The sequence below is a fragment of the Ptychodera flava genome (genome assembly GCF_041260155.1).
Source record: "Ptychodera flava strain L36383 chromosome 3 unlocalized genomic scaffold, AS_Pfla_20210202 Scaffold_25__1_contigs__length_14229661_pilon, whole genome shotgun sequence".
Taxonomy (NCBI): domain Eukaryota; kingdom Metazoa; phylum Hemichordata; class Enteropneusta; family Ptychoderidae; genus Ptychodera; species Ptychodera flava.
Genome location: NW_027248279.1, coordinates 13,136,785 through 13,152,494, shown reverse-complemented (window position 1 = coordinate 13,152,494; position 15,710 = coordinate 13,136,785). Strand labels below are relative to the sequence as shown.

The 15,710-nt window shown below is 35.9% G+C and overlaps 2 protein-coding genes across 2 annotated transcripts in view; both read right to left on the bottom strand.

The window, feature by feature from the left end:
• Positions 1-1,654: 1,654 nt before the first annotated feature.
• LOC139125444 (tyrosine kinase receptor Cad96Ca-like) lies at positions 1,655-9,660 on the bottom strand. Its single transcript, XM_070691525.1, has 9 exons — positions 9,309-9,660; positions 8,677-8,954; positions 5,323-5,587; positions 5,046-5,141; positions 4,550-4,713; positions 3,846-3,968; positions 3,389-3,500; positions 2,911-3,007; positions 1,655-2,695 (listed from the first exon to the last, which is right to left on the bottom strand). The coding sequence occupies exons 1-9, from the start codon at positions 9,658-9,660 to the stop codon at positions 2,581-2,583; spliced, it is 1,602 nt and encodes a 533-aa protein (XP_070547626.1). The 3' UTR covers positions 1,655-2,580.
• A 3,884-nt stretch (positions 9,661-13,544) lies between these two features.
• Positions 13,545-15,710, bottom strand: part of LOC139125442 (fibroblast growth factor receptor-like) — a 108,223-nt gene continuing 106,057 nt past the window's right edge. The window contains exons 11-14 of the mRNA XM_070691524.1: positions 15,381-15,503; positions 14,955-15,081; positions 14,417-14,513; positions 13,545-14,113 (exon numbers count right to left, since the gene is read on the bottom strand). Coding sequence (XP_070547625.1) covers positions 13,996-14,113; positions 14,417-14,513; positions 14,955-15,081; positions 15,381-15,503 — 465 coding nt within the window. The 3' untranslated portion in view covers positions 13,545-13,995. The remainder of the gene's footprint in view (positions 14,114-14,416; positions 14,514-14,954; positions 15,082-15,380; positions 15,504-15,710) is intronic.

Genomic DNA, 15,710 nt, shown 5'->3' with positions numbered 1-15,710 from the left:
AAACACAGGTAAATTTTGGCACCACTATACAACTGACGATAAAATCAGGGCTTCTTGAAGGGAGTTTAGGTTTCAAGAAACGATGTGTTGATTCATGGCACATTCCAGCATCTATTCGATAAAAGTGGTAAACCATTGGTGATAGTACGTAGTCTGGATGTAATGTTGCTTCCCTGAATGGGAGATCAAACAGGATTCTGATCTAGCATTGCCGAAAACACTGGAAATTCTACACGCTAGGTTGCTTCTGTGTACAGTTGCTACAACATCGATCATGTGTTCCCTATTCTGCTCCAAGGTGCATGTGTGAACTTTCATACACGTCAGAAGATGTATTCGGAGCTGATGTTGTTGTAATTATTGCATGTTTAAATCACAGTCATAATTACTTACAACAATGTTCCAAACCTATATTAACCTCCTATCATGAATAATTATTACGAATTAATCGATTATCTTTGATTTTGAAGACAAACAGTTACTGCCCTAAGTAAGGAATAAATCATCAGTGGCCTACGTCACATACGTGATGCTGCAGTTTCATATATTAACAAAGTTATATGTACAATTGAAGATATCTAAACATGTTAATGGACAGTGCTTAACGATAATAATAAAGAGTACTAGTCACCTATAAGGATAACGAGAACTTGCACGCAATTTGTTCCCCCGCTTAATGAATTTGTGAGAGCCAAAATGAATCGCCAGTTGAGAAGCAGGGGATTGGTTTGCTCGATGTGTTGTGGGTGGAAATGGACCTAATTGCCATCGAAATCTGGCGATGTCAAAAGGCTTTACATTGTTCAAAAAGTTTGTATCTCGATCAACAGCAAAGTTTCAACTTAAAGTAGTACTGTAGCCAAAAAACCATGACGCCGTAAAACGCCGACGGAAACAGACACTTGGTCTTTCAGCACAATCTGATACATATAATAAGAATGACAATTATTTGCAGTGAAATAATTTAAGAATACCTGACCAGAGAGACTCATTGTTCGTGACGTATGCCTAGCGAGTGCAATGCTGTGCTGATGGTTATTGTCGGAACACAGCGAGCGTAAACAAACAGAGTTTCGACAATTTCAGGAGCGAAAAAAATGAAACAGGAACAGACGATAGAGCAGATGATGAGTGGGTATCGGGGTTAAATTCCGGGCCATGGGACTCTTCGTTTCCATTCCTGTCAAAGATTTCCAGCCCAGGTAGTTTAAGTTTGTCGATATTATATTCCAACAAGTATTGATAGCTGGTACTCAACTTGTTATCCCCTCTGAGCTGCAGTTATCGAACGATGCAAAATAATTTTACTTTTTCAAGAGCTCGTATTTTATTGAATAATAACTATGATTATACTCACAGGAATACTTATAAAAGATACATGTATTAAAATATCGGTCTTTATCCAGTGTTATTTTCCCTTTTATTTAATGCCTTTTTTCCTCTTGCCTTTAACAATTTTTTTACTTTTGTCATATTCTCTCAAGGGGATTTGAAATTTATGTTTTTAGACTGACGATTGATTGAGTATTTTCATTTTACCTTGTTGACAACGTTCGAGACCACATGATATGCGAGTAATAAATAAGAGAATGGTATTAGATATGAAAGATTGTACAGACGAAGCCTAAAAGACGACAACAAAACGATACCTCGGATCTCTGAATGGCCCATTCATTATATACAAAGGGGCGTGGCTGACAATTGTAAAGTTGGTTTCTAAGTGAAAAACGAAACACAGTCTATCGTTTACATCTTTTAATATTCATCTTATTCTGGTCAAAATTTAGAAACATTTTATTTTGACTTGCTGACAAATTGAATAGCAGGCAGGTGCTCTAAAGGAACCTAGAGCGTAGGAAAATTATTGGACGTTTATTTTCAGTCACGCAAACATATTTCAAAAGTGACGATTTGTCAACATTTGACATCTAAACGTAGCCACTATACCTCACGAGACTATGATTAAGGAAAATGGCCTCGTAGCCAAGACCTTTCTTTAAAATTACCAATAATTGGTGAACGTATAGGTGTAGTTTTGTTTGAAATCCGTTTTTATAAAAAGCTTGTTTGCAACTTTTCTTTCGAGAGAATTAGGCATAAAAACGTTTTATTGTAATTTTAATTATAATACCATCTTTCCACTGTAATTTCTTTTCCTGTCAGTTGTCCATTTGCTATTTAATCATCAACCATAAGCCCGAGCATCAGAATTTTCAAGATATTAACTAATGGTGGTGAAAGTTTAAAGAAATAAAATCACATATTCATAATATGAACTTTAGATTTTCATGATCAGTAGTTTTGTAAACGCGTTTTTAGTAATCCAAAGGAAAGTACAAGAAAGGAAATATATATCTGTGAGATTCTACAACTCTGTATAGGTTCAAAGTCAAATATTTCATTTCCGATGAAACCCACCTTTAACTGATTTAAATGCTGACATAAATTTTCATATTCCCCCAGTCATGTGTATTAAAGTATTGTGTGTATTGATGTTCTCGCCCAACGATTTATAAAATGTCTGCATTCCTTTGGAGCATGAAATCTGTTGAAGCGAACAAGGAAATTTAAAATCAAACTTCACTGTTGCATAAACCGGCACTCGGACTGAAACTTTTGTAAGATGTCGACGAGGTCAGTGACTGTTGACCTCTCGGCTGGTATCTCCATCCAGCATGACGTCATCAATTGATAGCTGTAAAAGAAGATAAATTTGGGTTGCTTTTAAAAGATATCGTGACTTTAAACAGACGGCAAATGCTCCTGCGGAGTTACTACACTAATTAATAAAAAATGTTATTTTTGTCTTTGGATACCAATGACTGTGAAGAGACTTTGCTGGGACAAGTCAAAGAAAACGTGAGCCTAAAAGTGATTTACGGCACCTGACGTCATTAGGTTTCAACTCACATGGATTCTGTACATCCTGACGGAATTTCCAGTCGATTTCCATTTTCAATGAATTCTTTGACGTCATCGTCTTCAAGAGTTTCATAAGGAATGTCACCTGACAGACAGCAGAGGTTTAATATCAATTACGTGATAAATAGACTTCAACATAGATTTACGTGCGTTCATTAGTCGTTTAGATTCTGTAGTCATTTCGCCGAAACTCCAAAGTATAAATCAGCAGAATGAGAAAAATCACAGAATTAGAAGAGGTGTACAGAGACACGGTGTCTACAATTAATCAGACTACGTATCGTACTTCTTACTTGACTGTTATTAACATTTTGCTTCCGACATAATCTTAGATCACCATGACTATCGGCAAAGAGTTGTAGAAACTCAAAACTATTCCAGGAATAGTCACCTTTGAAACACCTTCATTTTTCCAGAACACGGAAAACTTGAGCGAATGTGAATATGATAAAATTATTGAACCTACCGAATGAAAATATTTCCCAGAGGAGAACACCAAAAGACCAAACATCACTTTCTGCAGTATACGCGTTGCCTGACAGTACTTCCGGTGCTATCCATCTGATTGGTAAGTTACTCTGATCAGAGAGACAAGATCGTTATTAAAGCTAGTGTCCTTCTAAGTAAGACATTGTATGGCTTGTAGTTACAGCAAAGGAGTGAATAATTCCAATGAGAGAAAATAAAGAGGATACTTTCTGATACGATATAGTGTACCATTTTCATTGAGTTTGTGGGACGAGCATTTTGTTTTGTTTCGACTGATCAAAATTACGGTTGATCGTCAGTCAATGTAAAACAAACAAACAAACAAACAAACAAACAAACAGATACAAACAAAGAAACAGTATCAGCACAGTGTTAAGTGCGTCAGGTGTCATTTATTTAAGGTTATTATTAGGTTCACTGCGTAGTGACATTACCTTCATCTTTTGTCTGTATCTTTGATCAGTAAGAACAGCACTTGACGAACCAAGACCAGATATTTTACACTTCCACTGACTGTCAACAAGAAAGTTTTTTCCCATGATCTCTCTATGGACGATCTAGAAATGAAAAGACACAGAAATAGTTGTTGTATATAATCATATGATTGTCACACTCTATCAGTTTGAATAAATTTACTTAACAGCATAGGTACAAAAACTAATAAAATTAAAGCATAACAACAAACGCTGACGTCGTAATAAACGAAAATGAGAATGACGTATATCATCAAACAAAGTTCAATAACACGTTCACAATTTCCATGATTTTGCTAGAGCAATAATACATGTTTTATTGTAGTTTAAATAGTCCAGGTTAGAGGCTGTGAGTGGGATGCTCCCGGAACGAGGCAACCTAACAGTTAATCACAGCTGCCTTCGACCTTAGAGTGTTTCCAGCCTCCCTCCCTATCCTAATAGCTTCTGAATTTAATAATATTTTCTTCTTTTGCTCCGTCGTCTTTTGAATATGTATCTCAATACGCCTAGAGTGGTTAAAATCGACTCATAGCCAGTCAACATTGTATTAAATTTATTGACCTTTGACCCCAACACTTTTATCTGTCAGTATGTTGTCAACATAGGCATCATTTAAATGGTACACAAAGAACATCCTTTGAAAACTCAAGGAAAGTGTTTACCTCATTCTTTAAAAGACACTGCATACATTCTGCTGCACCTACAGCGAACCTCAAAAGATCAAGTTCATTGTTTTTCCGTTCATCAGTATCCCAAGTTTTCATACTTTCTAGAAGGTTTCGTAACGATCCGTTGGGGGCGTACTCTATGATCATGTACAGAGGATCTAAAAATGAAAGGTGTTGTTTGACAAAGAAATTATTACACGACATTCTTGAAAAGCCAGGATATTTTAAAAATTTGATATTTCCAAGATTTAGTCTTAAACACGGAACCTATGCAATTTAAAGAAAACATTGTAAAAATAAATCGGAATAAATTTGTGAATTTCACTATGCTGAAAAATCAATTTGTCCTTTGTTGTTCTGATGTATTTACAGGTATATACTGTATTTACTTGTGCCAACTGATCAAAACACGATTACTGAGTTATTAACAAGCTGTAGGATTAGACTTGGAAATTATGGTGAAGAGAAAATAGTCTATATCAAATCCTACCTTCCTCAGTGCAACAGCCAAGAATTCGAATCACTCTCTTCACTTGAGACAGCATCCCCATCACCTCTATTTCCTGTTTGAAGACACTGTTATCTCCTGTAAAGATAATGACCTTTGAGAATTATACTAACATTTGTTACCCTAGAGTTCGAACGATATACAGGGGTAGATTATACGATATTCCTCGATATTTCCCCCCACCTTTTTGGATCTAATTAATGGCATGCATTCTTCCATTTTGTCAAAGTGTAAGTTTCTAAAGTCAAAAAAGGTTTACCTTTGGCAACTTTGATGATGACGTCACTTACTCCATCTTTGCCGCCAATAAACCAGGCTTCTCCCTTCACTATCTTACTGAATTGTCCCTCGTTTAGCGTCTCCTTTAGAAACAGGCGATTTCTTGGAAATTCCAAAATGGCGTCACCAGCCTTTAAGTAGTCATCTCGTTCCTTCACACAATCATCAAGACTTGCATAAGTAGGTTCTATATCTATGTTTATATACTCAGGACTCTCAGTTACATCATTACCACGAATTCCTAACTGTGTGGAAAACATCGTTAATAAGGTTGGAAGGATCACAAAACTTCGATGTATATAATATGAATTATGTTACCAACTCTTCCTTGTGAACGACCAATCAATAAAAGATTTGATTCTTCAGCTGAATGAAATACCAGCAGTGCGAGACTCGCCGAATTATACGTTATTCTTTGCATAATGCTGATTACTCGTAAGGAACCGTGACAAAACTTTCAATAATAACATAAGCAATAAAATATTTATATTGTTTGTTTGTCATGATCACCTACGTACACCATCAATATCTTTTCATCTTATTTCAATGAATAATTTCTAATGTATAGCGCCACCTCAGTTTCGAGTACTAACAACACTCAATGGTTGGTGCGTTGCTTGCACACATTCAATCTGGTCAAACCCGGATGTAGAGATGACGCTGTTTCTTTGATGGTCGTTTCAATAATTATTCTTATTTATTTGTCGTGATGCATCGCAAATCATTTACTTTCATTCTATGCAACTTGCATGGCTTTGCTGTGACAAATGTCAGCCAATGAGTAAGTTATTTTCCGTCGCTGATTGAACTATGAAGGCAAACAATAAGCGTCATATTCATTAACTGCTCACTGCAGATTCTCTTTGGAGGAATATTTAGTGAAAGTGTCGCTTATGTACATTTAGATTTAGCATGTTGATACTCTTTCTCCTTTTTTGGCTTAAAATACTAAAAGTTTCAAGAAATAATAATTTCATTACCTCACATCTATCCACAATGTTCCGACAGTACCTAAAAACTTACATCTAGCGTCCCACTCCTATTTTCTGTCAACACTATAGAACTACTCTTTCAACAGGAAAAGAATCCAATACCAAGTAAAATACGTGTTTGGTACATTATGTCACTGGCTATGTTTGCCATGGAGTCACTTCATTCGTATGTTCTGTGCCCAATATTGGCACACACCTAAGTCTCCTGTACACTGGCCAGACACCAACTATCTAGCTCCGCCAAAATAAATAACCTACGGTCTCGAGTGACCGTTTCACAGAAAATGAGACGTTTTATAGCTTTGACAGTAAATCAGAACACGTAGCTAGAATAAAGTTATATAGTAAAATCAACATTGCAGTAACTTTGTCTTGCGTTTCTATTTTAGAATCAATAAATCGATTGAATTTACTGAAGCTTCACAAGACTATTTTACAATAGAATTACCTGACATAAAACGATGACAGACGAAGACCTCTGTACCACAGAAGAATGACCGCTACAACTATTATTGCAAGTAAAATTGCCGATAGGCATCCCAGAACAACAGACACAGCGATGTTGCACTCACAGATTTCACCTGGAGTATCTAAAACGAAAATAGGAATATTGAGTGTTTACACACAACGGAACATACACACTGTTCTGTTTATTTTTCTCACTTTTTCTATTTATCAAGTCTGACCAACTTTATCAATTTTCATCACCATTAGTGTCTTTGCATTAAAAAAGAAGCAAGGTTTACAGACTGTAGGACTATTTCAGCTCTGAGGAGACACAAACAGTAATAAAATAAAGGCACTGTTCGCGATCCATTAGATCGCCTTTTTGCTAGTTTGTAAGAGGATTGCGGAGGTGTGATCGCCTTTTGTATTCCATTGAAATTGTAATCTAATGAGTAAATTTTCTGATGAGACAATTTGGTGCCAACAATGGCATTTACGTTTCATGCATCCTGCAATCTTCGGACAGAAGTGAAAGGATTCTTAGGATAAAGCAATCAGTGTTATTATTATAACACTCTGCATTCCGCATCGAGCACTGTAATTTCCCACTAGGACATCAATGCACTTTTATTATATATATATATATATATATATATATATATATATATATATATATATATATATATATATATATATATATATATATATATATATATATATATATATATATATATATATATATATATATAAACCGTACTCTCTGTGCCCAAGTTCAGAGGTTGCCATAAAGCCATTATGGTGATAACCGGGAGGGCACATTGTATACATTTTGTGTATATATATATATATATATATATATATATATATATATATATATATATATATATATATATATATATATATATATATATATTATGGCAACTTTTCTATGGTGTAATAATGATTATATTTTGAGACAAGGTAACGGAAAATATCGCTTCAATATGTTCAAGTTTATAAGTCCAACCTTAGTAATTGGTGTAACTAGTGACTGTGTTATCCTCGGCCATCGTATTGTACTCGTCCGAAAACTAATCCTACACATAAAAATCATAGTTGACACTCATTTCTAAATAGGGACTTCGGAAGATTTACATAACCTGGAAGTTATATTTTCCGTCTATTTGTCTCAAAATATAATGTTAAATCATAGATCGGTGCTGCCAGGGTGAATCGCTCTCGTCCGTGTCGAAACATCTTGCTTTCTTTGAAAGGGATTTTCCCAGAAAGTGTGCGGTCGGCCGGAAGACAACCCAACAGAGCAGTCTGGGTAATCGAGACGATGCAGTCCCTGGCCACTCTAACATAAATCCCGAGGCGAGTCTCTTTTTGCAGGGAAGAACAATAGTATGATCTTTTAGTTAGTTATATATCTTGTTCACATCCGGATTAAAAAAAATATCGATTAATAGATCCCCAATCGTCAACCGTCATGACAACATCACTATATCACATGTATGGTGGAATATGTTGCACTTATATGTACCCTTGTAATATATGTAAATGTTTTACTTAGAGCTCGTTTTTATTTGTAATGAGCAGCGACCCAAAGGAATGCGAATATTTACGTCGATCGATATGCAGCTTATCACATGTGTGCGTCATCAATGATGTCGTTTAAGCGACCCGAGATACGTTTGTGGTGACAAGCACATACTTGTAGTTTGCCAATTATATATTGATTTGTTCTTCCAGCTACTCTCTTTCGGACTAACAATATTGACGATATCCGTACAAAAAGGTGATCTACATTTCTCAACAAAGTATGAACTGTGCCAGCATTGTTAACGATAAGGTAATAACGAAATAAACTTACGTTGCACATTCATTAAAATCTGCACACTTCTTGTCTTTACGCTTTTATGTTGAAATGCTTGACACTTTAGATAGTGCTGGTCATCAGAAGCGTTAAATAGGTAAACAAGAACACTGGCTGTGTCGTAGAGTTTGGTATCATAGCCAGGTTTTGTCTTCGTGTTTTCACTAAGACGTGTGATGTCATTGTCGCCTGTTGTCTTCAATAGATCAGCTGGGGGTTTCCCGGATGTTGCTTTGCAAGAAATGATATTCCCAGTACCAGATTTGACAGTTGTTTTGTTTCCTAAGTTATTAATGGTAACACTTGTCACTTGATCTGAAAGTAGTACACAGCATAATAACACAAAGAATGCACTATTTATATTTAGGATGGAATAAATTGATTTAGGTGGCACTCTGGTTTATCTCTCCTACTTTCATTGGTTCAGTTTGTTTTATTTTCTCAAATTATCGAATACATTGCCAAAGTACAAAGGTTTGAAATATTTTAATATATCTTATATATATATATATATATATATATATATATATATATATATATATATATATATATATATATATATATATATAATATATATATATATATATATGAGTGTATTGACCACAAGTAGGTTAACGTTCATTAGCAAGTCATACGTCCATGCAATAATAAAGAGTAAATCTAACTCACTTAACACAATAAGTCTTGCATGAGGAGTTGTAGGTTGACCATCGTTAAAAGGCCAGCAGTCGTAGTGTGCATCATCATCCGATGTTGCTGATGTCACAGTAAGTTTGAAGAAATCATTGGCTTGTCCACTCCTTTCAATGAGATATTCTGTTTCATGATCCCCTATATATGTACAACTTTTACCGGAATTATAACACTGTCCAATGGCAGACCAAGTGTTACCACTATTTTTACTTCTTCCCCAGACAACGGTTTGCAGACGATCGCCGACATCCCAGATAACAGAACAGGTGAATGAAGCAGACATTCCTGGTTTCACGTACAACACGTCCGTTGGTCCAACAACTCTCATATCGGCGTATGAGTGAAAAACAACTGAATAAATATAAAAGTTACACTTTCAGTAAAGAAAACTTATATAATACTTAAATATGAGATATTTATATTTAAACATACACAGTTATGTGTGTGATTTTATAATTCGTTCCACACTAATAATTGATGCTATATATCATTCGGCTACACTCGAAACATGAGTCATAAAGTATACATTTGTTATATACCTGATCGCGAAATATGTCGAACGAAGTAATCCACAAAAGCGGCAGCAGCACAAGAACCGACGAATATGAAACGTACCGATGTATCTAATATAGGAGAGCAAGGCCTTTGAAATTATTTTTTACCGTTTGTACTAGGATTTAAGGTTCCAAGACAAGAAACTGGCTATCTAGTGGTTACTAACCTCAGAACCCCCGTAAATTATACATTTTCGGAAAGCCTAAATATAGCGTAACATTTTGGTGACCATAGTGTTACCATTATTTAGATAACTACCACGTGATAGGTAATTTTCATAAACGTACAAAATCGGTTTGTGTTTTTTTTCAATGTTGTAAGGTATGTGACTGAAATTTGTGTGAGCGCTAAGGATCTTCCAAATTGTGTCTCTGAATTTCTTAAAACCTTCTTAAACATTGTTATGCCAGAAAAACACTAAAGCGATGAATTTATCTCTAGCTGCTTTCTTTAAAATTGTGTTAAAAAAGCTTAACAAGATATTAAAACTCTGAGACACACTTTGAAAGAGCATTGTGAGACAAAACATAGCGAAAACCGATTTTTCAAAGGTTATGCAAATTACCTTTCACGTGATAGTTATGTAAAAATAGCGACACTGTTGTTACCAAATGTTTCCCTATATCTAGGATTTCAGAAGATGTATAATTTACGGGGGTTCTGAGCTTATTAACCACGAGAGAATTGTTAGATTAAGAAGGGTGAAGTTCTTGTCTTGAAACCTTAAAACCTAGACTTGGTTCAAGTCTGTGATTTGTGAACGTTTAGGTGGGGAAAACGCGATGATTTGTGTTCTGTTTTAATGTGAAACGCATGAGTGGGGTGAACGCGATGAGTGGGGTGAACGCTGTACAGGGGAGTTTCTTCAGGAATCAAAGAATCCGGTGGAAACTAACTCACGACTGCGCAGACTCAAAGGTAACGCGTTCAATCGCTAGGAAACCCTGGCCCGGGCTGCCAAATTCCAAATACTGGTAGATTTGTATGAAAAAAAGGAGAGACACATGAGAAACTACTGCAAACGATGTTATTTTTAGAAATTCACCGACTTGAACCAAGTCTACTTAAAAGCTGATTCAATACCAAATTGAAATACATGTTAAACATGATTTATGTTATACCCTCGTTAGTCAGGAATACTTTCTGTGCGCACACAGACTGAAAAGAGGACGGATCGATAGACCGTGTACATGCGCAAATATCAACACCATTTTACCACTTTATGGTGAAAAATGTACCACTTATGAATGCCTGTACAACATTTGTTAATGTTTCGGTTAGGACTCGTTTCCATTTCTATAAGCAGTGATGTCAAACAATGCGAATATTTACGTCGATCGGGCTGATTCTTATCACATTAGTGTGGGTCAACTACTTGACACATCGGCTAAAACGTCTCGTTTATGTTCGTGCAAGCAAATAGGGTCTGGTGTTTAGCCAATAAAATGTTGTGGTATTCGAGCCACTCGCCGTCTTAGAATATTGGCGATAGCCATTAAGTTTGGTTATATACATCGAGTACGACTCGAATTGCTAGATTGGAGAGGAAAACGAACATTTGTGAAGTACAAGTTACACAAGTTACTGCACGTAACAACTCCCATAGATGGAAGATATCAGTTATGCTAAAACTTGGCATGATATGACTCCAATATTATGAATACATAACCAATACTCACCGCACCACATCATCAACGTCAGTGTTACAATGACAGACATGATGATAGATGGTTCCCTAAAAACGGGTTCTTCGGGTAAAAATAAGCATCACATTCTGGCTTCGAATCATAGCGTAATTTAAAATTTCACCTGCATACTAGTACTGGTTTGCTCGATGTAAGTGCGTGGGGTAACCTTTCGGTCCGGTCAAATTAGTTTTGTAGATAATACAATACAAAAGCAATGAGTGCCATTTTAAGGTAAACTATTTTCCTCTCGTATAAAAGGTATCGAAACTGCATTCCATGTTGTCAGCGATGACGACGAAGTTGTACTGTGTATTGCTGACAATATGTGAAAATATATTGGTACCATATCAGACAAGACTTTTGTGGTTTAGAAACTTAACTATGTTGTGACACTGACTAGTAGTTTCGAATTAGTGTTTACGATGTGTATACTTAGAAACTTGTCAAAACATGTGCGACTTTTGAGTATCGTATTTTATCTAATAAGCCCTCAGTCCAAAGTATCATTCATGTGATTTCGATATACTTGGTAACTCAACGTTGTGTTTCTATGATCTCATCGGATCACTTACAGGCAGAATTTGCAAACACTCTGCTATGATCGATTCCCCAAAGTGGACTATACATTCAATATTTCGTACGTACATTTCGTGACATTTTAATAGTCAATTTCAATGGATCTCACAATATTTGACTGGACGCAGCCTGCGTTAATATGACTAGGAGGAAGGAGGGCGCTCTCCGAGAATCGATGCAATCGATGTCAACACGTCCGCTTAAAATTGATGTGAAACTGTAGCGAAACAAACCTAACAAATAATTTTTTTAATGAAGATTAAAAAGTAACATACACTTTTGAATGCACACATTGTTGGTGAATTTATTGAAACAAGGAATTTTTTCTCGTATGAAAAGGCTGTGTGAATCTTCTTTTTGAAAGAACAGTGACTAAGGCTGTGTATTTGTTGAAAATACTTTATGAAGATATTATTTGGCTTTAAACACATGATATGTAGTTTTGGGTTGCTCGGCATTGTTGTGTTATTGGTTAATTGAATTTGATAACATGCTTTAATAGTTTTGAAATCAGAGTTTTGTCAAGCCATGGTTGTGCAAGCCCTTATAAAATACCAAAACCTTATCGTCTAATGACGATTTGAACAACATTCCGCGATAATTATCTATACCAATCCTTTCTTCTATCGTAGCATTTAAACAACGAATAAAATTAAACTATTTTAGGCATATTTGGCACACGCTTACATGGCATTGACATGGTCTTTTTGTCATATTTGTCTATGATCAGTCAACATTTGACGGTGCTAGTGGATCGCAAGAAATAAACGTTGAGAAATATGAACTCCGGGCGCCAGTCTAAGTAACCTTTTCCCCGATTTTAAACGACAAGTGTGGTCTTTTTGCACTCCGGTGCCACCTTATAATAATTATTTGATTACTATTTTATTATTGAACATATTGTGTTCATTTTCGCGAAATTAAACAGTTAATTTGTAGTGTGCTGTATTTGGTACATCATTGTCTTTCTTTTTACGCCACCAGATTTCAACTACCGAACTTCCTTCTTCTTTTCTCCTTTCTTCAAAATACCGTAGCTGTTAGCCCCATTGACTTAAATTCTGGCTCGGACCTTTGCCCCTGGCCTCTAATGATCCACGGTGTTTGAGCATTCAGTCGAACTCCCGCTTGTGTTACTTTTCACCATCAATAAACTTACACATCTCTGAAAACTTTTCAGGGCGAAAGAATTGCTATAATGCCAATGCTAAGTAAACATTTGTTATCATAAGACCCTCATAAGAAAATCTTATTCATTTCATGATTGCGTTTCTTCTCTTTAGAGTTTGCTATGTACACAATGCATGAGTAATGACACGCGTTCTCATTGAAAGCGAAACTGTTGAATGATGAAGAGACGATAGCGCAGCAAAGAAACAACCAAACGCATGTATGATATGGATGACTTACTTTATATCGTTTTGATCTTTTGTTCATAACATTAAACATCTCATCGGAATAAGAAACCTTTAAAATTCAATGTGGTCATTTCGTCAAGAGAATTTGTACATGTTGGTTTACAAAAAAGAATAACATTGGCTTGTACTGAATTGTAAGACAGGAGACAAAAATTCGTAAGGAGGTTGGACCTCTGTGAAATTGAATTTCTGCCGATATCTATACATCAATCATCTCAATGACAAACGATTGCATCAAACGAACTAGTTGCAAGTGGACATTTTCGATTGATTTGTGTAAATATTGATTTGTTGTCAAAATCTTAAAAAAACATTGCATTGGTTCTATATGTACACATTCTTGCTGACATCAAAGATATTTTTGTAAGTAAGACATCCGCTGCAAGCTGTCAACAATGACGTGAAACAGCAAACGATCTTTTTATTTCATGGACTTTGCATTGTACCGTCTTCTGACAGAAATCGTCGCAAGGCAGTGACGAGGTCTGTGGCATTTAATCTCTCGGCGGGTATCTCCGTCCAGCATGACGTCATTAACTGATATCTATTGAAGAAAGAAAATTTGGCTTTATGTTTGTAGAAATCGATCCGTATGGGTTTTTGTTTTGATTTTTAGTTTGGCTTGAACACGATCCCTCTATGTGACAGAGGGACCATCGGTAGGGTTAATGCGATTGGTTTATCTACTGAACGGAATAAGCGCGAGAACGATTTTTGTAATTGAAGAACGTTGTTAATCACAGTACGCCTTAAAATCAGCTTTCGAATCAAGGCTTGAAATACAATTTTTGTTTGCTGTGTAAAGGTCAGCATCATGACCCAGAACTCTCAAACAGCCTCAACTTACACGGATTCTGTGCACCCTTGTGGAATTTCAAGCCGCTGTCCTCTTCCAATAAAATCCTTGACGTCATCGTCTTGTATAGTGTCATAAGGATTGTCGCCTTCAAGCAAAATATTGTAATTGACGTCGGTTTAAAAAAAGGTAACAGATTTTGTTTTCTCAGATTACTAACACTTAATTCCATATTCTATCGTCTACATAGCCAATACCAGAAAATATGCAAGTATTGGAAGCTGGTGCTAATTTCCACAACTGTAATCGTTATGAAAGTTGCTTTCATAACGAACGTTCACATGTTTCAATATGCTTTGCTCTATATAAGCTATTATTTTTATGATAACTAAAGAGTTTCAAATAGTATTTCCCCTTTATAAAAGTATAACCTATATCTGGTTTAATGAAGACGTCAATTTTAGACAAATATTTAATTTTTGCAATTTCAAAATATATACATCAAACTACATGTGAACAATCTAAGTTGGCAAGCCTGGTGAAATGCCATCTTATACATTGATGATATCGTGACACAAATTATATTTACCTAGTGAAAATACTTCCCAGAGAAGCACACCAAACGACCATACGTCACTTCCTATTGTGTACGCGTTGCCTGATAATACTTCCGGTGCCATCCATCTGATAGGAAAGTGTCCCTGTGCAAACAGACAATTGTTTAGGAAAAACAAAGAATACAGCTATTAGGAGTATATCTCATAACAAGTACTTAAGTGTTAAACAAAGAATTTGGCATACCGAATTGAAAGGTAATGTTTGTTTAATGTATCGCACCGGGGGTGTTACTTCAAATGTTCTGCATTACTGCTGAAGGCAATACAGTTAGCAAATTATACTACAAAATGAGTTTTTGTTTCACCATGTCTCTCAAAAGCTGAAAAAACGAAATTTAATTGAACTGTTTTCTACTTCCCAATAAGGTTGTGTATTATAAACACAAAAATGGCGTTACCTTCATCTTTTGTCTGTATCGTTGATCAGTAAGAACAGCACTTGAGGAACCAAGACCAGAGAGTTTACACTTCCACTGACTGTCAACAACGATATTCTTTGCCATGATCTCTCTGTGAATGATCTGGAAGTACACAATTAGCGAAACCACTTTAACCGTTAAGATTCCAAACTTGTGGCAGCTTGGTACATGAGAGAATTTCTGATTCCATCCCACATTTATTCCCTGGGATTGACATAGATACCCTGTCGATGTCAGAAACGATTAAAATTGTCACATTACTGCAAGTGCAATCACGCTTTCTGTCCACAGGGTACATGCAGAAACTTT